Source organism: Notechis scutatus, chromosome 2, assembly GCF_049901735.1.
Source record: "Notechis scutatus isolate UNSWTSFEM ecotype Mainland chromosome 2, rNotScu1.2, whole genome shotgun sequence".
Classification (NCBI taxonomy): domain Eukaryota; kingdom Metazoa; phylum Chordata; class Lepidosauria; order Squamata; family Elapidae; genus Notechis; species Notechis scutatus.
In genome coordinates this window covers 107,349,129-107,375,823 of record NC_142010.1, presented here as the reverse complement: position 1 = coordinate 107,375,823, position 26,695 = coordinate 107,349,129, and the positions used below count along the sequence as shown (strand labels likewise).

The 26,695-nt window shown below is 37.7% G+C and overlaps 1 protein-coding gene and 2 non-coding genes across 4 annotated transcripts; all 3 read right to left on the bottom strand.

Moving 5' to 3' along the window:
• Nucleotides 1-61: 61 nt before the first annotated feature.
• Nucleotides 62-133, bottom strand: TRNAQ-UUG (transfer RNA glutamine (anticodon UUG)). The gene has a single exon. It is a non-coding gene; the product is annotated as a tRNA-Gln (tRNA).
• Nucleotides 134-473: 340 nt separating this feature from the next.
• TRNAQ-CUG (transfer RNA glutamine (anticodon CUG)) lies at nucleotides 474-545 on the bottom strand. Its single transcript has one exon. It is a non-coding gene; the product is annotated as a tRNA-Gln (tRNA).
• A 9,857-nt stretch (nucleotides 546-10,402) lies between these two features.
• DHRS7C (dehydrogenase/reductase 7C) lies at nucleotides 10,403-26,530 on the bottom strand. Of its 2 annotated transcripts, XM_087955691.1 has the most exons (8): nucleotides 26,370-26,530; nucleotides 25,941-26,070; nucleotides 25,691-25,850; nucleotides 22,194-22,306; nucleotides 20,177-20,387; nucleotides 14,548-14,640; nucleotides 12,335-12,490; nucleotides 10,403-11,352 (listed from the first exon to the last, which is right to left on the bottom strand). In XM_087955691.1, the coding sequence occupies exons 3-8, from the start codon at nucleotides 25,842-25,844 to the stop codon at nucleotides 11,144-11,146; spliced, it is 936 nt and encodes a 311-aa protein (XP_087811817.1). In that variant the 5' UTR covers nucleotides 25,845-25,850; nucleotides 25,941-26,070; nucleotides 26,370-26,530; the 3' UTR covers nucleotides 10,403-11,143. The 2 variants fall into 2 exon arrangements, with proteins under 2 accessions (XP_087811817.1, XP_026523352.2); XM_026667567.2 differs by lacking the exon at nucleotides 25,941-26,070 and having other exon boundaries at nucleotides 26,370-26,528.
• Nucleotides 26,531-26,695: the final 165 nt, after the last annotated feature.

The window sequence follows — 26,695 nt, the reverse complement described above, 5'->3', positions numbered from 1 at the left end:
CAAGAAATTACTTTTTATCTAAAAACAAAACAGTCCCTTTGAAAGGTTGCATTGCAAACTCAGGTTCTACCGAGATTTGAACTCGGATCGCTGGATTCAAAGTCCAGAGTGCTAACCATTACACCATAGAACCATTGGACGAATAGATGTTTGGAAAAGTCCTCCATTAGCACGTCCTCCTCGTTTCTCTTTGAAATCTGGATTGTTCTTCGCTGTTATATTTGTAAAGCTCTTCTCAGGTTGGCAATCCTCTGTTGAGCAATAAAAGTGAAAACTATTCCCTGTTTTTTTAAAAAGCCTAACTCAAAAGACCGCATTTCAGCATGATTTTTCGACTATTATCCATCAAAATGAAAGAATATTTGCCTTTAACCTAATCTTAGTTTTTAGATATATTTTTCTTAATTCTTCCTTTTTTCCCTGTCCGTCTATAAAATAGGATCCAGAATGATCTTAAAAAAAACTTACTTGACAGGTTCCACCGAGATTTGAACTCGGATCGCTGGATTCAGAGTCCAGAGTGCTAACCATTACACCATGGAACCACGATGCAAATCTCTTCGATTCTCTATTACTTACCCCGGTCGTGAATTAATCTAGCGTTCCTTTCTTAGTTTTCAGTCAACATTGAAGTTCTTGTTTCAAATTAAAAACGTCGAAGTTACTATTTATATCAAACTTCTTTCGTCCTAAAAACAGCTTCTCCAGTTCAGCGCCTCCCAAACCCACCAAGTGAAAATTGAACTGAGAAACAACAACCCGCGGGATCTAATGCAATTCATAAATAGGGCAGAAGACAGTTGCAAATGCAACCTAAGGGAAATGACTTTGTTGTGGTTGGTCGCACCGTCAGCCAAATGTATTTTCTATTATTATTATTATTATTATTTATTATTATTATTATTATTATTATTATTATTATTATTATTATTATTATTATTATTATTATTATTATTATTATTATTATTATTGTTGTTGTTGTTATTGTTGTTGTTGTTGTTGTTGTTGTTGTTGTTGTCGTCGTTGTTCGTCGTACTGTCAGTCAGATGTTTAGACAGGATTTGGCGCTTTCATTCACCTAGCGATTTTATCTCAGGGATAAGCAGTTGCTGCTGTTTGATGGTATGAAAGGTGTTTCGAAAGGTAAACTGTTGCAAATAAAGCTGATTTTTGCAAGTAACTAACCGGGATTTTGTCAATGGCGAGGGTGTGCAGTTGTTTTAGGATTGCACCCAAGGTGCCTATCACGCTTGGCATTACCTTTGCTTTCTTTTGCCACCGTCGTTCTACGGTACGGTTTGCTGATTCTATTTGCAGGTCTTTGTATTTTCTGATTTTCCCCAGTTTTTTCTTTCCAGAATTAATGTATTCTTTTCAGATATCCTCTTCTTCTCCTTGGACTTAAATTTGCAACAGGTGAGAACACCTTTTCTTTCAGTAGTCCTGCAGCTGCTGGCCGCGGTTACTCAGCCAACAGTTCTGCTTTCTGTAGCGTGCTTGGCACCATATATGAATGTAATTAGTATTATTATGTAATAATGTAATATTTATGTAATTAGTAATATGTATTTTAATAAGTATTTAAATAATTTAATATTATTTAACATTATATATATATTTTTTTTACACAATGGTATTACAAGTTTTTAAAAGGAAGATAAAACGAATACAAGTTAATCTTAAAGTCAAAAGAAGAAAAGAAAAGCTTAAAGTGCAAGGAAAGGGGAAAAAGTTTGAAAATAGAAAAGAAAGAAAAAATACACAGCAATGACTTCTAATCTTTACAGCAGTTATAAGAACAATTATAAATTTACCTCTTATTTTAAGGTTATAGCATTATTCTTTTCTTATAATCTGGCTTGATTCATCATTAAAACCATAAATCATAAGTTCTTTTTTATTTTATATCGTGCTTTAATTGTTATATCTCAAGGCAGTAAACACATACAATACCCCTTCCTCTTATTTTCCCCACAACAACCCTATGAAGTGGGTTGAACTGGGGGAAGAATGACTGGCTCAAAGTCATCAAGCCACTTTCATGCCATCTGTCACCTTCTCCTGGATTCAAACCTGGTACTCCAGCACTAGACTTAATCTGTCTCTCAGGGTTGTTGTTTTTTTTTTTTTTTGCAAAAATCTTCAGTTAAAATGAGGGGGAAAGGTGAATGGTACCTGATAAAGAGGCCTGCTTTTTGCCTTACACCAGGTTTCGGCTCTCTCCCAGTCACCCTTTGCTCTGTAGAACACATGTTGTGAATTCTTTCTGTTAGTTGGGGAATAAAAAAAGAAGGTTTAATAAAAGAATGAGCTGATAAACTTGTCTGACAGAGGTAAAAGAAACAATAGGTGGGAGATAGGCTTTTAGCAACTTTTCCAGACAAAGGCATCTGCAGGGCTGAAAATTTTTGTCAAGATGACAATGCCATTGTCTTTTTATATGTGTGATGTCGCAATACATGTACAAAAAGAGCAAAATTGAGTTCTTAAACTCAGGGTAGCCTCGAACGACCAAGATGGGTGGCCTATAAATTTAATAAATAAATAGTATGTCCCCATTACTCTTTTTCAGTCTCAAATAATGTCATTATTCTCACAAACACACACGTAAATGGCTCAGCTGCAGCAAACCCATAGTGAATGTTGGAATCACAAGGAAAACAGTTACAAATTGCTCCACTAACCCTAGATTTTGCCCAAATTTAAGAACTACTGGCTTACAGCATTAACACTGCTTTCATTATTGTATTATTGTTGTATTTATCTACTCAACGCTCTGGGGTATTGTTCATCCATTCAACTATCTTTAGGTGACATGTTTAAGGTGACATGAGGATGGGTAGTTTGAAGATTGGAAACTCTCCCTTCTGAAGGATTATGAAAGCCCATTTGGTGATGCTGTGATACCACTATAAGGGTCTATTTGGAAGTTGGATTTTTTTGCTTCTCAAGAGTTTTAAGAGGGGATTGGAATGGTTGTCTTTCTTATCTTAAAACCACTCTGAAAATGGGTTGATACTCTACCATTTTGCAGGAATTTCACCAAATTTCAAACAAAATCACATGGATGTGCAGTAATATTGCTGACAGCTGATTGAAAATGAGTTGATTAAAAAGTGTTGATAAAAACAGTGCCTTTTTAGATATATGAGAACCATAAAGAGTAGAAATACGATAAAGTTCGTTTTTTTTTTTCCTTTGAATTTCTTTTGCATTGCTTTTTCGAAAGCAGTGTTGTTTCATTTTTATTCTATTCACTTCTAAAGAATAATCTTTCTTTTTGGAACAGATCTTTTTAGAGCAGATGATGAGACATAAACAAATTCAGTGACGTACATAGCCATTTTTTTTTCATTTTGCTTTTTGTTTAAACATATTCTCTGCTTATTTGTTGCCCTGTTTCTTAGGTTTCCTAGCATTTGAATTCTTCACCAAGGACTCCACCTAAAAGTCATTGGAAATTGTGAGAAATTCATTACAATTTTTTCAAATTTATGTCTGACCTCATCTTGAAGGAGTATATACAGAACATAGATTTGAGTCATCTCTAAATGTAGTGATTCAAAAAATAGCTCAGTTCACCATGGATTACTTGGAACTCTTCCCTTCTTCAATTTGTGGACCAGATTACAATCTTGCTTTATATAGTGTTCCAATAAAATGAAAAACAGAACGTTTGTCATGCTTGACATAATTGGATGAAAGTACATATTACAAAATTCTAATGTTATGACAGGAACAAAAAATTATTTTTATCCTCTGTCCCCACACCATCTTAATCATGCTTTCTTTCTTTCTTTCTTTCTTTTTTTTTTTTTTGTAAATTTTATTTGAGTTTTCACAAAGAGAAAAAAATATACAAATAAAACATCTTTTTTGAAAGTAGTGTAATTCCGAGTTACATTTCTTCGTACAGACATAAATTCAGGTTCATGCTTATTTTTATATTCTATTCCATATCTTATTACTATTTTACATTTTCTACATAGCTTCTCCCCTCTTTTAATTTTCTCAATTTTATTTTAATTATCTCATCTCAATTCAAATTGTTGTATTTATATTTTTTGTCTGTCCTGTTTCAATTATTATCTTTTCTATTTAAACAAAATTTCTCCTGTAGTTACTGATTGGAGTATGATGCCTTTATATCTTTTCCCTAAAGTTGTAACATTCAATATAATACATAACTTCCATTCGGATTCTGCTTGGTACATTCTTAAAATACACACTGTAATCTTAAAAAAAGAAAAAATTATAAATGTATAATATAATTAAAACAACATTCCATTCCAATTCAATTCTATCATTAATATTAATATTCATTGCAGTCTTAACATTTTTCATGTTACTTTTCAATTAAATATCATACTTCTATGGGAAAAATTATAAGCTTTCCATAGTTAATTCCCCCCCCCTTCACTTATATTTTATAAAACATTAACTAATTAAAATGTTCCCGTTCCTTCCTAATTCAATTTTCTCATTTATTTTATTTCACTTATTTTATTCACAAACATTTCACTAAATTACACTAACTATTTTATCCCTCATTTTAATCATACGTTTCCAATTTTCTAAAGTTATTTCTATTACTAATATAACAATACAATCTTATGTACCTTTACAGAATCCCTTTTTCAGTTAGATTTTCACCCATTATCTCTAAATAGGTCCTGTTTCTCTATATCTTGCTCCGGTCCTTTGTAACTTCTTTTCCTTTCCTTCTTCCCTCTCTTCTTCTCTCTCCCCCTTTTACCCCCTTGTCTCTCTACCTCTATTTCTCTCTTCTGTATTCCCTTTTTCTGTTGCTTTCCAGTATTGTACTTATTTTTTGAATTATTTTTCTTTTCTTTGGTTGTTTTTTTAAGTCTTAAATTCTCCATTCTCTTTCCCCCCCCTTTCCTTTTTCTTCCCCACATAAAATTGCTTGTTCATTAAAGATGGCTTCTTCTTTGTCCCAGTCTTCTTGTTTTGCAGTCTTTTCTTGTTGTTTCTCATAGTTCCAAATCTCCATTTCTAAGAATTGAAAAACAAAGCCAAAATAACCCTTCCCTTCTTGTGCATCTTTTTTGTACTTTTTAAGTTCCATTTTCAATTCATCCAGAAGTGGTGCCATTGTATAAATTTTTAAACAACCACCCAATTGATTTTAGTCATTCAAATATAATAACCAAGAATCCAAAGATCACCAAATAATCCAAATACACGCAAACTGTTTCTTTTTGCTCTTTTTTTTCACTTTCTCTTCCTGGGGTTACTATTTAGTTGCAAAGTTTCAGTTAAAATGTATCTTTTAGAAGTCTTGTTGAAGTTTTACTGTAGATTCTTTTTAATTCCAGGCAGTCTCCTCCCTGTTCCAGATCCTGCCCTTATTCTTTTTCTCTCCCTTCCTGCTTATGAAAAAGAAAATTTTTAATGTCCAGAAATCTTTATTATCCTTTTGGCATTTTGTTTTATTTTCAGCTTAATTGCCTATTGATGTCAAAGCAGATTTTTCCGATTTCTTATTTAAGTCTCTTAGTTGTCAGTATAGGGAAGGAGAGAGAAGAAAGAAAAAAAAGCCAAATCTTTCCCTTTTCACTTTCCTTCGCTGCTCCGACTCTTCTTTGGGAGCGATGTTATTTTTTGTAAGTTTAAATTCCAGGGTACCTTAGTTGTTGCTTTTACAATTTAACCCAGTCAGCCAAAACTTTCACTTCTTATCTTCCTCCTGCACATTCTTTTCCGGTCGAGTTCTCCTTTGTGGTGGCCATTTCTGACCACCTCTGCAACCGCCTTCGGGAAAGGAAGTAATGGCCAGCTGAGGAGGAGAGATGCGGCTCTCCTCAAACCTGCTGGTGGTCTCCCCCCTCTTCACCACCTCTACGGGGTGGCTTAGCCCCCAAACCAGCCGGCTCAAGGCGCTCCAGCGGCGAGCCCAGACAGAAACAGTGCACGATCGTGGATTTCTCTCTGTCGCCAAAGCCCTTCAAACCGGAAATCCAATCATGCTTTTTTTTTCAACTTACTTCAGGCATGATTTCCCCCAAATCACTAATTTTGTCTGCTAACCACCTTAGAGGCCTGCCAACAGATAGGAAGTTTGGAAAAATCAACTTAATTTTCCCCAGAACAGAGAGGGCATTTTTTTCATGTTGTATCATGTTTCACATAAACTAAAAGGCTTTTAATTCCAATCTTTTGCCTTAGAAAATTGGCCTCTTCCTTTTTCTGCAAATTTTCAGGTATTGCAGTATAGTTTTTGATATGGGGCAGTTAAATCTTTTGACATTATTAAAATATGGATTTGGACATTATTTGAATATGGTGAATTATCTGAATTGATGAATTAAACATAACTTGGGCACTTATTCTGAATCTCAGGATCAGCTTATACATTGTTCTTTAAAATTCTTTAGGGATTTTGTTCGATGTATTTTGTCACATAGTTAATAGCAGACACAAATCCTGGTATCACCAGGACTATAAAAGTAGGAAAGGAGGTGTTGGCTTGATAGTTGTTCCCCTGTGAGTGCTGCAGGGGTTGGTCTTCTCCCCACTACTGTTTTATACCTACCCAAAGTAATTGGAAGAGATCACCTGTCATTTTAAGGTTCAATACCATCAGTATGCTGATGATACTCAGTTTTTATATATTTACTTGATCCATATGGTCTTGAGCTCTTCGTGTCTAGAAGATGTGAAGGTTTGAATGTAAAATTACAATCTAAAATTAAATGCTAGCAAGATGGTGTTACAGTTTGCCCATTGGGGCTCCTGGGTAGCTACATGGGGCTGCCCTTGAAGAACATCCAGAAACTCCAGTTGGTGCAAAATGCAGTGGCCCGCATGGTTTTGTGCAGATCCCAGTGTGCATGTGTTTCACCTCCTGCAGGAGCTGCATAGGTTGCCGATTTGCTTCCGGGTACAATTCAAGGTGCTGGTTGTTAACTTTAAAGCCCTTCATGGCTTGGGACCAGGTTATCTGAGGGAACATCTCTTGCCGGTCACATCTACCCAACACATCGAAGCGGGGAGGCAGGGAATGCTGTGGGTCCTATCCCTGGGGGAGATATACCTGGTGGGACCCAGAAGAAGAGCCTTCTCTGTGGTGGCTCCCTCCCTCTGGAACATCATTCCCCGAGAGATTAGACTGGCCCTCACTCTAACACTCTTTTAGAAGGCACTGAAGACCTGGTTCTGGCAGCAGGCCTGGGGAACCCAGAGCGGGATGGAGCCCATCAAATGGCTCGTGTGATCTGCTTTCATCGGGGCAGGGGGTGGGAGTTGGGAGGTGATTTTTTTTTCCAGATTTTGTTCTATTGTACTTTATTAATTTATTTGATTCTTTTTGTTAGTTTTATTGTTTTTTTGTTTTTGTTTTAAATATGGTTTTACATTCTGTAAGCTGCCTCGAGTCGCCATGGGTGAATAGGGGGCAATATAAATTCAATAAATAAATAAATATGGTAGCATGACCTATGGACCAGAAGGTCTATGGCTTGGGGATCTATCTGAATTGTAGCTCTTGCTGAAATAACAGGTAGAAGCCATGGCTAACAAGGTCTTTACCTGACTCCAGTCAAGGTCCTAACTACAGTGAATCAGGTTTTCTTTACAGCTTATTTAAGACTGCTGCAATGCATTCAACATGGGCCCACTTGGAAGTTTCATTTGGTTCAAAATGCAGCAGCCTGTGTACAATCCAGGACTCAGCAGTGGAAATATATTACAACTATGGGCACCACATTGGCTTTCAGTGGGCTTAACCTATAAAGCTTTTTATTGCTTGGCTCAAGTTACTTTCAGGACTCATTAAAATTAGCCCAACCAGTTTGATCTTGCAGCTGATGGTTCTCCATGTTTAGGAATTGGAGAGGGCGGGTTGGGTTTCAGAGACTAATTTTCTTTGGCAGAGCTCATAATCTAAGCTCTGATATGGCAGCCCTTTGGAGTTTAGATTAGCTCCAGTTTTAACGTTCTTTTTAAAAAAAAAAAAAAAAAAACTACATTGGACCCACTTGGTTTAAAAGAGGAAAAGTAAATGAAAACACCCCTGAGACATGGTACTAACAACAGCCAAATTTGCATGAGAATAGCAGAAATGCAACTCTAAGCAGAGGACAAGAAAAAGGAACTCACAGACATTATTCAAACAGGAGTTTTATTTATATCACCCCAAGGCAAGATGGCCCTGAAATGTGGAAGAAAAGGGACCACAACTTTAAGTATGCTAATCCACTGTTTCCCTCATGGCTGTTTCTAAATCAGTGAATGTATTTTCAATTGCTTTTATTGATGAGAATAACAAAATGTCAAGTGGTGATTGGGAGAGAAATAAACAGGCAGTGGAACAGAGAAAGATTGAACACATCTCCCGAAGGCACACTCTTCGGGAGCCAACATTACAAGACATTGCATCCAAGAAAAGCCTAACGGCAGCCATCTTTCAGTTCAGTGCCCCTCTCTCTCATTCAGGCACTTTCACCAAGAGTAAAATTTCTTCCACTTATTTCCCATTCTTTCCCACTAACAATGGACATCCTCACACTTGCAGAAGTGTGCGCAGTCTTTCTACAAACCCTATTCTGATAGTAAGAACATAAGCATTCTCATTTTCTGTGTTGAATAGATCACTTTTCCCAACCTGGTGATCTCCAGATGAACCTCTCACAGATTTGCTATATAAAATAGCTGAACCAAGCTAATGCCAATTTCTCCAGTGTTTTAAAAAATGTAGTCTCTATCTATAAACTTCTTGATTAACTTCACTCATCTACCTTCACCTTTTACTGTTTTTATCTCCGTCTCAGGCTTCCCCTAACTTAGGCTCCTGCACGATCACCCTTAGTGCTACTATGGCCCATGCTGCCTGGGAATGACAAGAGTTGTTGTTTAACTGGTATGGTGGGGAGCGGGGGAGAGAAGAGGAAACAGCAGGGGAACAATTGCTTTGGGGGAAAATGCAAGTCAAGACAGACCCAGGACACATTGTACACTGCAGAATTCAAATTTGGCTCCAAAAATTCTAATGACCACCAGATGGCAACAAAGACATATAGCAAACACTAATGTGCTTTGTAGATTTCTTTATTTTATTTATTCAATTTTTTAAAATCCCATCTTTATTACTTTATAAGTAACTCAATATGATGAACATACACAATACTCCTTCTCTTTCTATTTTCCCCACAACAATAACCTTGAGAGGTGGTTGGACTGAGAGAGAGTGACTGGGCCAAAATCAGCTTTCATTGCTAAGGCCCGAGTAGAATTTAGTTCTTTGTATCTAACCTGGTGCCTTTTTTCCCTTTCCTTTCCTTTCCTTTCCTTTCCTTTCCTTTCCTTTCCTTTCCTTTCCTTTCCTTTCCTTTCCTTTCCTTTCCCTTCCCTTCCCTTCCCTTCCTTTCCTTTCCTTTCCTTCCCCCCCCTTTTTTTTGCAGTCCAGGTGTGGGGGCCTAACTGAAGGTGCATCACAACAAATATCATTTGATAATTTAAATCCCAAGAAACTGCATAGCTTGATCATTTGATCGATAAAAGTTCATACCACCTCATAGCCATAACCAATGAATATAGGTGTTGGAGGCTTAGCAGTTTACTGCATTTATAACTAGCCTCATCAGAATATCCACTCACAATCTATTCTAGCTTGAAACATTAGACAAGACTTGGAATTTGCGATGCCTGTCCCTAATTCCAAATTTAAGGTGGAGTAGTTTTCTGAGATAAATACGCTGCTGCCTTTGTACTATTACTATAATGGCACAGCAAAGATACAAATGTTAAGGTAAAAGATACTTTTGTGTTTAGAGCTGTAATGTCTTTACATTTTCAGATTTCTGTGAACCTGTAGCATTGCACAGGGAAAAGGAGGCAGTGTGAAAAGATCAATGCCAATATTCATCCAAGACATGAACCTACCAGTGGTGGTTTGTTGCTTTGTCCGCAACAAGTTAGGGTTGTGTAAAAATGACAACACACCAGTGGTGGTATGCTACCGGTTTGGACCGGTACTTAAAAAAAAAAAAAAAAAGCCTCCCACGATCAGCTGAGAGGAGAACGAAGAGAAAAACAAAAGCACAGGATTGGCCTTCCCACCTGCCCCTGCATTTTTCTCTTCTTTATCCTCTCGGCTGATTGGCCCTGCAGGCCTCAGCTGGTATGGGGAAAGCTGAGCGCATGCTAGGTGCACGTGCGCACGCATGATCATTGAACCAGTAGTGGAGCAGGTAGAATCCCACTGCTGCAATACACTCGTGCTGACCTTAGGATGCATCATCTGTTCTTATACATTTGTGTTCCGGTGTCTTACCTGACACCAGCAGGTAAACCATGATGATGTGTAACATCATGATACGTATTTTATCATATACTCCCCACTACTATCTTGAAGACATGTATTTTTATTTTTATTTTGAAAAAGTTATGCAGTTGCCCCAAACTGGACATCTTTACCCATGTGGAATGAAAGCAATGCAACATTTTGAAACGTGGAATGTTTCATCCCCACTCCAGGCATTTGCTTAATTTTTTTAGAACTAAAAGCTATAAAAACCAAGTATTACTGCAGATTTGAAAGGTTCAATTAATCACACAAAAAGGCAAAAGGCTATGAGACCTTTTTCTGATCTCCTGTGAGAATTTCCTAAATATCAAACCAGCTTTCTAAGATCCATGCAACCTGGTGTGAAACCAGAACCTCAGACTCTTCTTACATTCTCTTATTTCTTTTCCACACATCCATCACTCATATTCTCCCCGATTCCTGAAATTCCTCATTTTTCAAATATTAGTTTACAATTCTCTTGACCTTCACGCCTGCTCTGAACACGTCACCCAACACACAGACAATTCATGCTTTCTATTAACTCTCTTGAAATAGCAAATTGTCCAGGAAACTAGTGGCCTCACTTCAAATAACTCACTTGGCACCCTGAAAAAAATTTCCTTTGCTCTCTTTCGTAGCCCATCAGTGCACCTTTAATGATAGATGAAAAGGCCGTATCCTATTCCACTGCCTCCATACCCTTAAATGCAACTTTGGTTTTTGGTTTTTGGTTTCATTTGGATTTATACAACATTCTTCCAAGATGCCTATCTCTAGCCTTTGCCAGAGAGAATTAGCATAGCCCTTCTACCAAGGGAGATGAACTTGATGCAATCAGTTTTCAACTTCAATTTTCTGTTTTTCTTTCACTCCAGCAGCAACCACAGCAAAAAATATCTCTGGGAGGAAAGTGCGAATATAAACAGCTGCCTTTGCAATGGGGTTTGCCATGAACACTTCCTGCTTCTTCCTGTTCACTGTCCGTAGAATTTCTTCTGCTACCTCTGCTGGGTGGACACCATGAGCCAACTTTCTGAAGAAGTCTGGGAATTGGGCAAACAACAAAGTATTAAAAGGGATAACTGGCTGCTATGTGTCATGGTCTTGTCTTATTTCAAAGACAATATGAAGCTTATTGTGGGGACAGGGAAGGAAAGAAATTTAGAGGAATGAAGGAAAGATACTATATCAAAGAAAAAGAATAAATAAAAATTCTGGAAGGAATCTTAAAATGGTGAAATATTGTTCCAGGAGAATAGGCAGACAGGTTAATGTTTATTGCTTTTAGTAGACTACACAATAAAAAGAAAACTCAAAACTTTTAAAAAATGTTAAAAAACTGCTCCAGTATGTCAACATGAGGGATGTATTCTCCCTCTACATTTTAAAGGCAGAAAAAAACAATTGTTTTTTTCTTTAAAAGGACAGTGGCCATGTTAGGAAGGGAATTTCATTATTTATCACAAGTATATCAGACACATTCACTTTTTGATACTTATGATGCCGTAGTGGTTCATGGCCAATGTATTATTTTCTGTGCTGGGAACAAGCAGTAATGTCTTTTCTAAGTATTTTACAACTTGTTTGCCCATATTTATTAATTGGACAGAGAAAAATTGTATGAATGCCAAGAGTTAACACTAGCATTCCCTACTTTTGAAAGCAAAAATTTAAGCTTCTAGTTAATGGACTGCCTTATATTCCAGCTACAAACATCACTCATGGTTCTGAAATATCAAAGCTTGATGATAGTAGATTCTTTAGAGCAGCAGTGTCAAACTTGTAGGCCCCGTCCCTGCCCAGTTTAGTGAAGGGGGAAAAAGTCCAGATCCGTCATGTGATGACGCCATGACGATGTGAGTTTGACAACCCTGCTTTAGAGGGAATGTATTGTAAGTCTTTGTCTCTATTGTGATTTGAATTTTGTCAGCAAACTATTTGCTTAAATCATCTTTGTCACCTTGGGTATTTTTATCTTTTAGTTCTGCTTGTGTTCTGGTGCCCATCCCTGTGTGAATGACTTACTTTTCCATGAGGTACCTTCCCAGTTCTTAGGCTGCAGCTGATTATGATCAGAACATATAAAACTTGGAGACACAGTACTGACACAAACACCCAATTCCTGCAGTTCTGCTCTCAGGCAATCAAAGAATCCTAGAGCAGCATGCTTCGAAGCAGAATCTAGGAGAAAGGGAGATATTCATGCAAGAAACATACTATCATATTGTAATATACCAAATACCCATCCATCCATCCATCCATCTCTCCATCCACATTCGCTGGTCTGATTACCTATGCTAAGAAAAGAGCGCCAAAGAATTGAGGCCTCTGAACTATGGTGCTGGAGAAAACCCCTGCGAGTCCCTTGGACTGCAAGGCGATCAAACCAGTCAGTCCTAAAGGAGATCAACCTTGACTGCTCTTTAGAAGGCCAGATCCTGAAGAGGAAACTCAAGTATTTTGGCCACCTAATGAGAAGGAAGGACTCACTGGAGAAGAGCCTAATGCGGGGAAAGATTGAGGGTAATAGAAGAAGGGGAAAGCAGACAATGAGGTGGCTGGATGGAGTCAGTGAAGCAGTAAGCATGAACTTAAATGGACTCCAGGAGATGATAGAGGACAGGAAGGCCTGGAGGAACATTGTCCAGGGGGTTGCGATAGGTTGGACACAACTTTGCAACTAACAACAACACCCTCCATGTCCCTTTTGGCTTATGCTGCTGAAGAGGCTAGAAGCCTGTCTTCCATAAAACATTTCCATAAAGCTGAACCAATGCTTGCTGCAGCACTTGTCAGGTCTTATGCTGGCTCCTTACAACACAGGTTTAGCACTTCCTGAAAGAATGCTCAGCCTGTCTCTTGGAGTACAGAAACAATGCTCTAAAAAAGTGCTAGTCCTCTGTCACATAGCAAGTCAATATAAAGCAGGTTACAGACAGGCTTCTGCCATCTTGCTAGCTCACATGTGTGTTTGTTTTTTTACTATATTTGCTACTTTTATTCCTGAGGCCCTACACACAACTGCTAGGACTATCATCTGACCATTCAGTGTCTCTAGAACCAGTATTATTCAATTGTATTTGCAGTGTTCGTGCATTCACCATTGTTACTTGTAATACCTGAGGGGAGTGTGATGGCATTTTTCTGTTCCATTCTGTTTGGACAAAGCTAGATGTCAGAGTGATGACTGTTGTTATGTACTGGCCAATCACAATATCTCATTGGCTCCTTCTTTGGGGCTGTCAGCCATACACTCAATATTGGTCTTCTTGGTTCCTCATCTGATGGTTCTGAGGTTTGGAGGAGGAGCTGTTCTTACCAGGAGCTTCATCTAATCTCTCCACGCTCTTCCCAGAGTCTATCACTTGGATAATTTGACAGGTGGCTAAACCTGCCATTCTGAGCATCTGCTTACAATAATTTATTCTATCCCATATTAAGAAGGATGATTCTTTTTCCCATCAGACAGTGACATTTGGTGGGATGGAATATAAAACCAAGGGAATCTATTCCCTTACCTTGATTTGTATTAAGTAAGACATTTGCCAGCTTTTTGCAAAATTGGATTCATTGGTGTGAGAAGCACATTTTGTATAGCTTGACTTGTGGATAGCTCCTTAAACTATTCATTATCTCATGTCTCATTTTAGCAAAAAGACAAAAACAAAAAAACCTTCCACCAATCAGATAACCTACACAATCACAGGAGTTACCAGTTTCATAATTTCTTAAAAGACAGGAGCTAGAGTAGAAGTTAATAACAATGTTCATACATCATGCAGCATTATGATGTGCATAATCATGATTCACTGAGTAAGCCACAATGGTGTGAGTTTGCACCATACTCTAGATTATAGTTTATACATTTAATCAAAATCAGACAAATTGTGTGTTTGCCTATATCCAAATGGAGTACCTAGATGACTGAAAAGATTGTTAAGTGGCATTGTCTGTAATAACATGGAGGAATACATGGATTCAGTTGATCAAGTCCATCCGTATCTTCTGGCAAATATGGAAGACCACTGAAGATAGCATGTGGTAGAATTGAAGGCTATTCTTACTTGGTGAAACTAAAGTTCTTTGTCTTTCTCTTAATAATAGCTAGATTCAGAGAAACTTAAAAATATTTAAGATTCTCCAGTGGTTTTAGACTCTAATTGGAAGACCTCAAGCTTTATACTGTTCTAATTACCCAGAAATTAAAAAGAAATAATGAGTTAGATTCATAAACTTACAGGCTGTACGAAAGGGAACACCCAATTTCCCCTGGATATTGTTGACTAGCACAATTTGACCAGTTCTCCTGGAGATCATGTTGGGAAGAAAAGCTGGAGAGCAAAATATGAGAGAAAATCTTTTCAGATTAACAGAAATGAAAGTACTACTTCCTTATCCACTAAACTAATAGCAAATGAAAAGATCACAGTATATCAATTTACACTATACTATATAGAAACCATGCAACTTTTTTGTTTGCTGTATATGCATTTTTCAGTGGTAAACACAGGTTTCACACAGTTTTTTCCCTACCTGTAGCTAGATTCCTCAGGAACTGAAAGCTGAAAAAACATTTCAGATACTAAAAAAGAAATTGATATTGTGCCTGGGATGAATAAAAATGCATTGCTGATCAATGCAGATAAGGTAAAAATGTTTCTGATAAATTAAAAAGCAGTTAAGTAATTGCTAATTCCCTTGAATGTCATGGGGGAAGGGAAGGGAAGGGAAGGGAAGGGAAGGCATAAATCTGATGAAGAATTAAATAATTTCCTTGGTTGCTTTCATCAATGCAATATCAATTAATCCAATTTCTTCTTAGGTGACCCACAAGAGATTGAATATGTCCAGTAGTGATCTTTATGAGGTATCTACTGGACATATGAGGCAAGATATTAAGCAGAGGTGAAATTCAATTTTTTTCCTTCTGACTCTGTGGGTGTGGCTGTGGGCGTGGCTTGGTAATAGCAACCAGGGGTGATTCTTTACTGATTCAAATTGTTCCTACCACCTCTCCTCAACCAGGCTGAAGTGACTGAATTTCACCCCTGCAGCCACATCTTTAACAAAACTACTCAACACTCAGATTTCCTCAAAGGGAGAAAATACCCCATTCCAAGAGGTTGGAAAAGAAAATCTGCAGCCTTGTTAAATACTGACATTTTCTACCCTAACAATTTCTCCAGTTCTTAGTCAATTACATTGTTGCAGTCTAGTATGCAACCATCAGAAACATAAATGGGCTTGGACCTGAGCCATACCTGGATGGGGAACTATTAGAAAATTCTATGGCTATAGGCTAGTTTGAGAAATAAATCATAAAAACAGAACAAGTCAATGGCAAATTATTTTCCATATCAAGGCTCTGAAAATTACATGGATATGGCCATGTGGTTACCAGAGCTCAACGTGAGGGAGTCTTTGCTTTATACTACAATTAATTTAAAGTGTTCCATTACATTTCCCTTAAAACAAAATAGTATGGCAGACACCTGAATAACAGTCCTGGATAACTCTGTAAGACAGTGTTTCTCAACCATGGCAGCTTGAAGACGTGTGGACTTCAACACCCAGAATTCCCCAGTTGGCAAGAGAATTGAGAAACACTGCTGTAGGAAGTAATATACCATTTACCCCTGCCTGAAAGTTTGGCATAATAAGGCTAGGCTATCTTGCAGAGCTGGCTTACTTCATATTCACCCTGCCATTAGCTATCCAGATAACAACGATGGAATTCATTTATGTGCATTTTTAAAATATTTAGCAACTAAACAACAGCAAAATTGTTTTTAAAAAATGACAATTTCTATCTTTGCTTCTGTCTTTTTTTTTTTTTTTTGTAAATAGATTAGTGTCTAATCACAGCAACATCAAAAGTCTGTATTTTTAATTGTTTTTTTAGTAGCAGTAATTGCTTCCCCCTCAGGAAGATTATTTTTTCCTTGCACAATATTTTTGTCAATCATTATTAGGATGATTCATGTCTCCTGCAAAGTTGAATGTCATGAACAAGCCTGCTTACAAATTAATTCAAGCAGTGGCTTTACTGTACAATTTGTTTTATATCTTGGCTTACGATATCTTTTGATATCTTTTGAGTAAATCAAAATGGAGAATTTGGAGATTATGACGTTTGAGCAAAGGCCATCCACTTCCAAGAATGGTCTTGTAAAAAAAAAAAAAAAACAACTGTATTAAAAATGCATGCATTTAATGCATACAAAGCATGCTGTCCCTTTCTAAACTATTATTTTTTTAGCATTAATTTATTACTGAGCATGGTTTTATCATTTTATTTTATTTTTATTATCATTTATTAATTTTTTAGGTAACCCATCTCCTCCATAAGGTGACTCTGGGGGTTTCGTGCTACTTGCAGTTAAGTCCCCCCCCCCCATATTTTCTTTTACAAGTAGTAAATAATTATACAACCAACCATATATCCATCCTTTAGTTTAAAACAATGAGCTTGGCCATGCCATAGACCAGGGGTGTCAAACTCACACCCTCATGGTGGGGATGTATCGGGACTTTTTTCCCCTTTGCTAAACCGGGTGGGGATGGGGGCAGGGTCAGCATGTGATGCATCTGGCCCATGGGCCATGAATTTGACCCCCCGCCATAGACCATTCAGCTTGCAAACAATTCCCACTGCATGCTAATCCAGTCCATTTCTCCTTTGCATTCTTTTTGTCAATTGCCAATCACAGACCCTTTCAACTAATTATTGCTGAAAGGCAAGGTGCACTGTCTACACAATGCAGAACTACAGGAAGTAGGAAGGGACTGTCTTCCAAAGACTGCAAACCTGGTAGAAGTTTTTCTTCCTTTCTGTGCACTAGCAGTAGTTGCCAACTAGCACCTTTCAACTGATGAGATTGTGTCCTGAGACAGACATAAGACATAACCTTTGCATGGAAAATCCATATCATTTCTCATTTTAGAATGAGATTCCTACATGCTATAATTGCTACTTAGGAGTTTGGGATACTTCCAGATGGAGGATTCATATCACTAGTAATTTTTTTAAAAAAATGCATTTATCTTGCATTTACCTTTTTAACAGATTTTCTATAGTGGGAAGAAAGACGAAGATGCAGTAGAGGAAATACAAGGTTGCAGATGGAGGACTGGACACTCAATAACATTGTGTGAATATATTAAAAATTGAACAGCAAACCTTTGGAAATGTACTATGATCTAAATTTGAGTCAGATCCATGTGATCTGGAAGCACATTATTAATCTGACAGGACATGCAGGCAAGATGCAATCTGAAACAGCCAGGATGTACTGTAACCTGAGAACTAACAGCCTTTAAAAGGTGAGTGATACTGTACGGTGTCCAACAGCTAATGGATGAGTTTATATATTTCCTCACTCTTTTATTTTTCCCGGATAAATCACATCTCTATATTCTTGACTGTACCACACATTTAAGTGTGATGACCCAGGGTGGGATACAAAACAAACACAGTCACAGAAAACAGATGAAGCCCCTTTTATTCCTTCACTTTGCTTCCAAGCTCTGAATATATTTGATGGAAGACAAAAAAACTTCCACACAAACAGTTACACGAAGAAGGAAAAAAGCAACACAAACCAGGCAAGATAAGGGCTGGAGGATGTCTTCAGATAACACACACTGGGAAGGACACCAAACTCAGAGAGGAATTATAAACTAGAGATATTTACACGCTTTGTTTCCAGTGTTTGCCAGTACGCAGGTCCATACTCCTATTCAATTGTTACAGCTGCAGCCCATGAAGAGGATCAAGGCCCTCTGCTCCTGAGTAGACCACATTTCTCCCTTATCCTCTCCTCCCTGCGTGCCCTAGGATGGATAGGGGATGGACCTCTGACTGCTCAGCCAGCCTCTGCCCTTCCCCAGCCTCCTCCACAACCTCGGGAGCCACACCTCCACTCCCTGTCGGCTGTTCCTCCTCTCCCTCAGAGTCAGTCTCTACCAAGGGCATGACAGTAAGTTACTTTTTCACAAAAACATGGATCGTAATTATTTTTGGGGTCTACAGTTAGTATTCATTTCAAACCATTTTGAGGACTTCAGAAGTAGGACGTAAAGCTGTAATGAAATCATCCACAGAGAATTGTTAGTGAAAAATTAATGAGCAAACCCAGGAGATATGATTAACCTCCCCTCGGACTCCAAAGTTCCCAAGAGTCAGACTCTTGCTGCAGAGATTAGTTCATAATAGCACATAAATATCTGAGGCATGTGGCAAATAGACTAATATTGGGCAAGGTGCAAATGTGCTCAATGTAATTATGGGATGAGGAATTACCACAAAGAGCACCCAGAATGAATCCCAGCTTTTGAACTGCTGTATTCAGACATTCTTGTTACATTTAACCAAAACGTATAAGCTTGATCTTATGGATTCTTCCCACTCCCCAAAGTGTAGAGTGGAGTCTTTCTTGAAGGAAGGGGAACTTTGTTTGGTTAGCTGGATGCAGACACCTCCAGTGGAGTCAGAACCACATGTTATTTGGCTTCTGCAGCACAAAGCAGTCTCTGAATGTACACATGGCGTGACATTCCCTGCAAAACTCTGTGAATGCCTAGGACAGAGGCTAATGCTGCTCTACTTAAAAATGACTGCCATTTTGGGCCACATAAGCCCCTTTGTATGTTCCTTTTTATTGTAACTAATACTTTCCCAGAGATGGCTAATATTAGAATTGGAAGGTCTGTGGAAGAGCTGTGGGTTATCAATCAGTCAACAATTGAACGACTTGTTGAATGGATTGGATTTATTTTATAGTCAAAGACCAAAGCAGCTGAAGTTATCACCAGAGAAAGGTTAAGATGACAGATATTTTTCCATACAGTCCCCAGGGGTCAGGGCTGACTCAGTGGCATCTAACCCGCTACAGTAAACACCTGCAGTAAGGTTGAGCCCAGCAATCCAGTCATTAGATATATGTACTATTAGGGGAAAATGCTTTACCAGCAAGCAATATTATGCCAAATCCCCTTCATTAATAAAGCTCTCATCAAACTCAAGTCTTTGGAACAATTCCACAATGCACCCGAGTTTGCAATCAATGCAGATGTAAGCACAAGCTGCTAAAGTTACTGCCTCATTTTTCTTTATTTAACCACTTTCAATTCTCTCTCCATCCTTCACTTTTCCATGTGAAATGATACATTACAGTAACTAGAGGTGTTTGAAGTAGTTACACGCTGCTGAGTCAAGTCTAGTAAGAGTTGAAACAGCTATCAGAAATTAAAGCATATTACCCTACAGATATGTTTTATTTCCTCCAGAGAGCCTTAGGCAATTAGATTTGGGTGGAGCTCTATATCCTGGAGATTATCTGGGGAAAGGCATGACAGTTAAACTGAAGTAAAATTGAGGTAGTTTGTTGTATCTATGTACATAAAATTACCAAGGATTCCTTCCTTTCAAGAGCAAATATATAGTATGGGTAGTCCTTGATTTACAACAGTTCATTTAGTGATTGTTCAAAGTTACAACAACATTGAAAAAAGCAATTTGTGACCATTTTTCACACTTACAATACTTGCAGCTTTCCCATGGTCACATGATCAAAATTCAGTTCGGCAACTCTTATTTATGATGGTTGCAGTGACCCAGGGTCATGTGATCACCTTCTATGACCTTCTGACAAGCAAAGTTGACTAGGAAGCCAGATTCATTTAACAATCGTGTTACTAACTTAACAACTGCAATGATTCACTTAACAACTGTGGAAAGGTCATAAATCAGATCAAAATTCACTTAACAACTGTCTCACTTAGCAACAGAAATTTTGGGTTCAATTATGGTGGTAAGTCAAGGACTAGCTGTATCCCTAAGACACAGAGAGGCAGTCTTCTGTATACCTTTGGTGAGGGTTATAGGTCCAAAGTAGTTGGCATCCATGATCTTTTTGTCGAGTTCCAGTGAGACGTTTTGAACTGTCCCCTTGGCTTTTATGCTAGCGTTATTAATGAGAATATCCACACATCCATAACAATCCAGGATTTCTTTGGCTACATCTTGGATACATCTTACATCAGAAAGATCTAAAAGGATAAGCTTCGGTGTAAATGTCTACAAAAGAAGGAAGGTTTGAGGGTTACTGTATTATAAAACAGAGATATCCCAGTACTTTTTGAAGCATAATATTTAACAACACAAAAGAGAGAGATAATTCCTAGAGACAATAAAGCATTTTCCCCAATTTGGTGACTTGCTTATTTTTGGATCTTCTGCTCCCAAAATTCCCAGTCATATGGCTTACAGTAAAGAAAATGGGATTTATCAGATGACCATGACTATGTAGAAGGAAATCAGATCCAAAGATGAAGTAGAATTAATGTATTAAAAGTATAAATTGTAACAGTTCCTTAAGGAAAAAGGTATTAGTTTTAAATATTTGGAAGTACTCTTGTTGTTTAAATCCAGGATCACCTATTTGTCAGTTTATATAATTGTCTGGCCTTAAATTTGGAAATAACTGGTTGTGATTATTTGTACGGAAAAAAATATGTGGATCATGTACATTAGATCTTTATTATAAGGCAGCATCCTTCATTCATCATTTAAAAACAAACAAATTAGACTGACCTTAATTTTGATATTTTCCAGTAACATCCAATAAAAAGTGTGATCATTATATAAGACAATACTGTGAGGTAACAAAATTATACAATTGCAAAGAGAGATAATAAAACTAATTTTAAATTGCCTTGCAAAATAAGTTAGCTTTGATCTAATACTAAAAATATTGCAATATTTACACTGTATGCCCTGAATACTGTTTGAAATACTGAAGACTAATTATATTTTTCTGAAACTGTATATTACAGCCTATGGTCTATTGCCATCCTTTAACCTCTAAGAGTTATTCAGTTGAAAGATATGCTTGTTCTAGGGTTTTTTAATAACATGATGTGTCTTCCTATTGTATCCTTTTATGATACACGAACAAAATTAAAGATTAGATATTTTATTTATTTACATGTGAATTTTATTAGGTTGCTACTATCTTCAGACAAGTGCATTTCTAGCAAGCTGAGACAAGTGCTTCTCCAGCAAGCAGGCAAAATTATGCTTTGTGGTATCATGACTATACGTGCTTTGCTTAAATGCTATCATTGAATTGCAAGCTGCCTAGAGCCTCTTTGGCAAGATCAGTGACATATAAGTTTAATAAATAAATAAACAAGTGAATAAATAAATGACACAAGATCCATCTCTTACTTTATGAGCGTACTGTACTAAAGAAACATAATTAGATTTCATAATTTGCCTATGTTCATAGGACAGAAAATTCATCCTTAACTACCTTCTTCAGTATTCCAACAATTTCCAAAACTAAGTTTGCCACAGGTGGAGATGGTGGAAATAATAATTTAAATCTTCTGGAAGTTTTCAGACTGGGGAAGGCTGGAATATAATAATCTTTTATGTGTTTTCTTTTGTCTTATAATTTCATCAACCACTTTTTTTTTTTTTTACTTGCATCTACTTTCTTAAATTTAGGCTGATCCCTCAAGTTCCTTTATAGTAGAAGTGGGGAAAAAACATTTGCTTTCCTGAGCTTGAGTAGCAAGTGACTTTTAGTTCAATAATGGCAATGGGGCAATATTTTTGTCCCTTGCATTTAAGACCAATAAGCAATTTTAAGGAAGGCAAAAGAGACAGTGTGTCACCCATATTTGTTCAAGTAAGGTAAAAGCAGGTAAAGAAACCTCACTCCTTCTTCTACCTAATTGTAGGATTGGCTCTGTGAGTAATCAATTTGTTGGGAAGAAATGTCTGATTCAGAAGCCCTGAAAAAGTTGCTTGATCATTCTAGATCCAGTGTCTTTTGTTGCCTTTATATAAATCTAGAAGGATATACAAGAGTCTTACTGCAGTAGGATCAGCGGCACTATTTAAAGCATCACAGAGAGCTTCTAATTTATCCAGGTGTTTCCCACACAAAATCAATCTTGCTCCTCCTGCATGAAATACTTGTGCACATTCTGGAAGATAAACCAAGGGATAATTCAATTAATTGGGATTGTAATAGAGTATACCTGTTTTCATTCATTCAACCTTAACAACAGAAATAAATATTCTTCCCAAATTCAGCATCAGCATACATATAAACTCTCCTCCCTGATGCAATTGTTTATATTTCAACTATTGGTCTTGTGGGTGGTTAAACAAATGTATAATCTGGGCACTTCCTGAACAAACATATTTGTATCTGACTTTGCTTATAAATGGATTCTATGAAGACTTGTGCATGGCACTGAGAGCAACCATTAGAACCCAGGACCACTGTGGTTGGGTTATAGTTCTGAAAACACAAGGATGTCATGTTTCCAATGAGCAGATCCTTTGATTGAGAGAAATATGCAAAAAATTAAGTGAAATCATCAGAAATTATCAAACTTAATATGCTGCTTAGTTAGGAGCCTGCGGCTATAGGAGGTAAATATCCATTTATCTCAGTTAACTATAAATCTAGCCACATTGCTACAACAAGGACAGGAGCCTGTTGCATGTTTATGCTGGTTGAGGTAAAAAGTGACTTATTTAATATTTCCCATTTAATATAGAAATGCAGAGAGATACCAGAGCAGAATTTTTGTTCTCTCTCTGTTTACTTGGCATCTTCCACAAAGTATGTGACGAAAAAGATTTATTTTCCTCTGTTACCAGCCTGGAAATGAATGTCTGGAAGTATATTCCATAGAAAAGGTCTCTCCACACCACTTTGGGAAGGCAAGGCTGGGAACCCCGGGAAGCTAACATTTCCATGCATTTCAGTAATGTATGTCAGTAACAAGCGTGCCCAAGGGAGAATCAGCTGATTATGGTTGCAGTGATTGACCCCTTGTGATTGAAAGAAAGAATCCCATCCCTGGAAATCCTCACAAAAAAAATAGTCTAAGACAGGGGTCACCAACCTTTTGGACCTCAGGGACCAACAAAGTCATAATTTTAGATCCCAGGGACCACTAACCCGGTTCTGTGGGCATGGCTTGGTGATCATGTGACTGGCTTGTATGTAAATATTATAAATATTTATATAAATATTGAATTTTTTATTAAAAAAGAGCAACTTTTACCCAAAATCAGGCAAAGCAGGTAGATTGAGTTGCTCATAGAATCACAGATTCATTCAGAGATCTATCTATCTGTCATTGGCTAGCTCAGTCTGTCACATAAAATTTGCTTGCAAGCAAACTCACAAAATTAACTCACAATACACCATGCATCTAAATATTGAATTTTTTATTTTAAAAAGAGCAACTTTAACCCAAAATCAGGCAAAGCAGGCAGATTGAGTTGCTCACAGAATCATTCAGTGATCTATCTATTTGCCATCAGCTAGCTCAGTCTCTCAAATTCGCTTGCCGTGAGTCTGCACTGAATTTGCTTGCAAGCAAACCTTCAGTCCTAAGGGAGGTTCGGCTGTGCTTAAAAGCAGAGCCGAAGATCTAAAGACTAGCTAGAAAGCAAGAAATCCAACCATTTTCTACTTCCTAGCTAATCTAAATCTCCTGGCACAGCAGAACAGATGATGGTCGGAAAAAGGAAAAATAGCAATTTAGCCGGCAAGTTTGTCGGGTAAGGACTGAGTGGGCAGGGAGGGTTCCTGTGGGCCATGTGGGCGGCGGAGCCTTGTGTTTCTGCGCAGCCTGCATTAATTGCTTTGGAGGGGTGCTCTGGGGCTGAGATTTCTCTGCAGCCCACCAAAATTTTCTCATGGCCCACCAGTGGGCCACGGCCCACCAGTTGGTGACTGCTTAAGATATACAGAGCATGCACAATAGCTGCAGCATGAAATGCCACATGGAAAACCAAGGAAATATTGTCTAGCAGGAAGAGAGACAAAATGGCAACTTGGAAAGAATGAATGGTTTTCTGGTCAAAACCCAGAGTAAAATCATTAAGTGACTCAAACTTTACTGAATTAACTTGATTTCCTGGGTTTACACAACACAGGGTTAAAAATTAAGCAACACAATTATAATTCTCTATGTGAAAATAAGCACAAAACATTTAAAACAGATTCTTCCTTTCATAAAAGTCTACCACGGTCTTCTTGTAGGATGCACTATATAGGGGGAACCTGGCAACAAAATTAAGCAATTTGCTAGAATAGACTAGGATAGCTGTCTACAATTTGGAATGATCTCAACCTTTTTATCAAGAGAGGTCTTAGATCTTCCACTCTCCATCCTGGTCCAGCTCTAGTAAACACAAGAGTTCAGGAAAGTTCACTATTGGGGATGAAAGTGTAATATTGACTTGTTCTATCACTTGATGCACTTCTAGTATGTCTGCCAGTGGTGCACATGACCCTGATGATTTCTCAGCTGACACCCCCTGTTTCCTCCTCCCTCCCCCCCACCCCCTGACAGGCAGCAGAGCAGCAAACCTCCTGCATATCTCTGAGGGGGATCATTTTTCATTTCCCTGACATTTCAGTGACTATGATTTTCCTTCATACACCAAACCAGGGTTTCAGGTCAAAGGTCTGCCAATAATTTTGCTTCAAGATAACCCTTAGTATCTCAACTGCTTGGTGCAAGATCTTAAAGCTCACCACTGGTGCATAATTTAGGGATTACAGAAATAAACTATTTATATCAGATTGCTGCCACTTCATAGCTCCAGTATGTGCAAATGGTTCTCACCATTACAGCAGAGCCAGCTAACTAAAAATAGATTTCCTCCCCTCTCCTAAGACAGTTTGTGGAGGAACTTTTCTAATTAACCATGGATCTAAATACTATTCTTTCTAACAGACGGTTCAATAGTTGCATCGTAAGAGATATTAAGCGGATGCCAGTCTCGAAATAAAAAGAGCTTTTTATTGCTGTTTGCAGTTTGCACAAAATGTGAATAATTTTAATGACATGAAATTCTGAAAGTTGGCTCCAAACAAAACAACAAAGTGTAGGATCTAATTTCTTGCACAATTGTCACTACACTGACAATGCACAATTCAGTCCCCCTTTCTCCTCCCCTCTTGTGTCTTCATGCCACATGGTTTATATTTATTTTCTCTAATTTATTTCACTTGCAACATTTGGAATTATGCAGACAATGTAATTTGTTCCAAGGTGTTAAAGTAGGTTCAGAATGCATACCGACCATTAGAAGACAGTTGTTTCAGATAGAGCAAATGGACATATAGATTGTGTTCTATAGGAAGAAATTTGTTGATGAATAAGAATAAACAGAGTAGTTTAAAGTTTAAATGAATGCTGCAGTTCTTAGAATCCTGGATGCATCAAGAAGTCTAAAATTTTCAGGATATTCCTATTTTTGCAATCTCTCTCTCTCTTTCCCTCCCTCCCTTCCTTCCTCTCTCTCACACACACTATAGAATATGCTGCACGTCTTACCCTTGCCCACACCAGACAGAGCATCAGTGATTACTACAACTTTGCTTCGCACAGCAGACTTTGTCATCAGCTGAGTAACTTTCCGATAAATGAATATGATTCCACTAATTCCAACCACAAGCAGTGGAAGGAAAAGAATAGCCCAAATGCCCATCTTCACCTAGCAAAAAAAGATGACAAAGTCACATAGGAGGTCCTTCATTACTGTACATGCCAAACAGATTTATTTTTCTTTTCAGAATATACTTACTCAGAGGTCAGTGTGTAGGACAATTGCTAACATATTACACATTCCACATCCCACAGGAAATTATTTATTCAGCATCAAGACAGTGCATATGGAGATTTTCAAAACTGCACAAACCCCATTTTTTTTGTTTCTGCAAAACAACCCATTTTTATAAAATTTTATCTTGTACAATCAGGACTATGACACAAATCCATTTAAATCCATGTTGTATTCATTTCCTTATTGCTTGCTTTATATTATAAACAGTTTGCATGCAGTAGTCCATTCGTTTATTGCAATGCAAAGGAAAAAAAGGGGAAAAAAAGAGTAGAGGAAAAAACCACTTAAGTATTTCCTCTTATAATTATAAAAGGCCAAAAAAGTAATTACTACAGACATTAATCCCATTTGATATCCAGCTACAGTTCTGCAATAAAGCTAATAACTTACTTGGAAAGCAAGCAGTCAGCCCGCCGATAAAGTGGTGTCTCCTGCCAACTGGTTTATTCCAGAAGTTTAATTAAACTCGTAGACATTTTTGGAAAGGAAAAGCAGCCCACAAGCTGTAGCCTAGTCCTTTGAGCAAAAGCAGCTATGTATAGTGCCCAGCTGCACCCCAGACTTTAAAAAAGTAAATATAGTATCTGTGGTCTCAGCCACATACCTGACCTATTTTGTTTCACTGGGCTTCCAAGTCCTTCTGCAGCTTGGAACAGTAGAATATCTGAATGTTAGGAAGGAATGATCTTCATTTATTTGTCAGCAGGAACCTTGAA

What these genes read in the sequence shown, in the direction of transcription:
- DHRS7C (XM_087955691.1), bottom strand. Translation starts at nt 25,844, where the DNA reads ATGGGCATTTGGGCTATTCTTTTCCTTCCACTGCTTGTGGTTGGAATT. An exon ending in GTGCCGCTGATCCTACTGCA is followed by an intron (nt 20,388 to 22,193) that starts GTAAGACTCTTG and finishes CTTCTTTTGTAG; the next exon opens with ACATTTACACCGAAGCTTAT. An exon ending in TGTTCCCTTTCGTACAGCCT is followed by an intron (nt 12,491 to 14,547) that starts GTAAGTTTATGA and finishes CCTTTCTCCTAG; the next exon opens with ATTCTGCTTCGAAGCATGCT.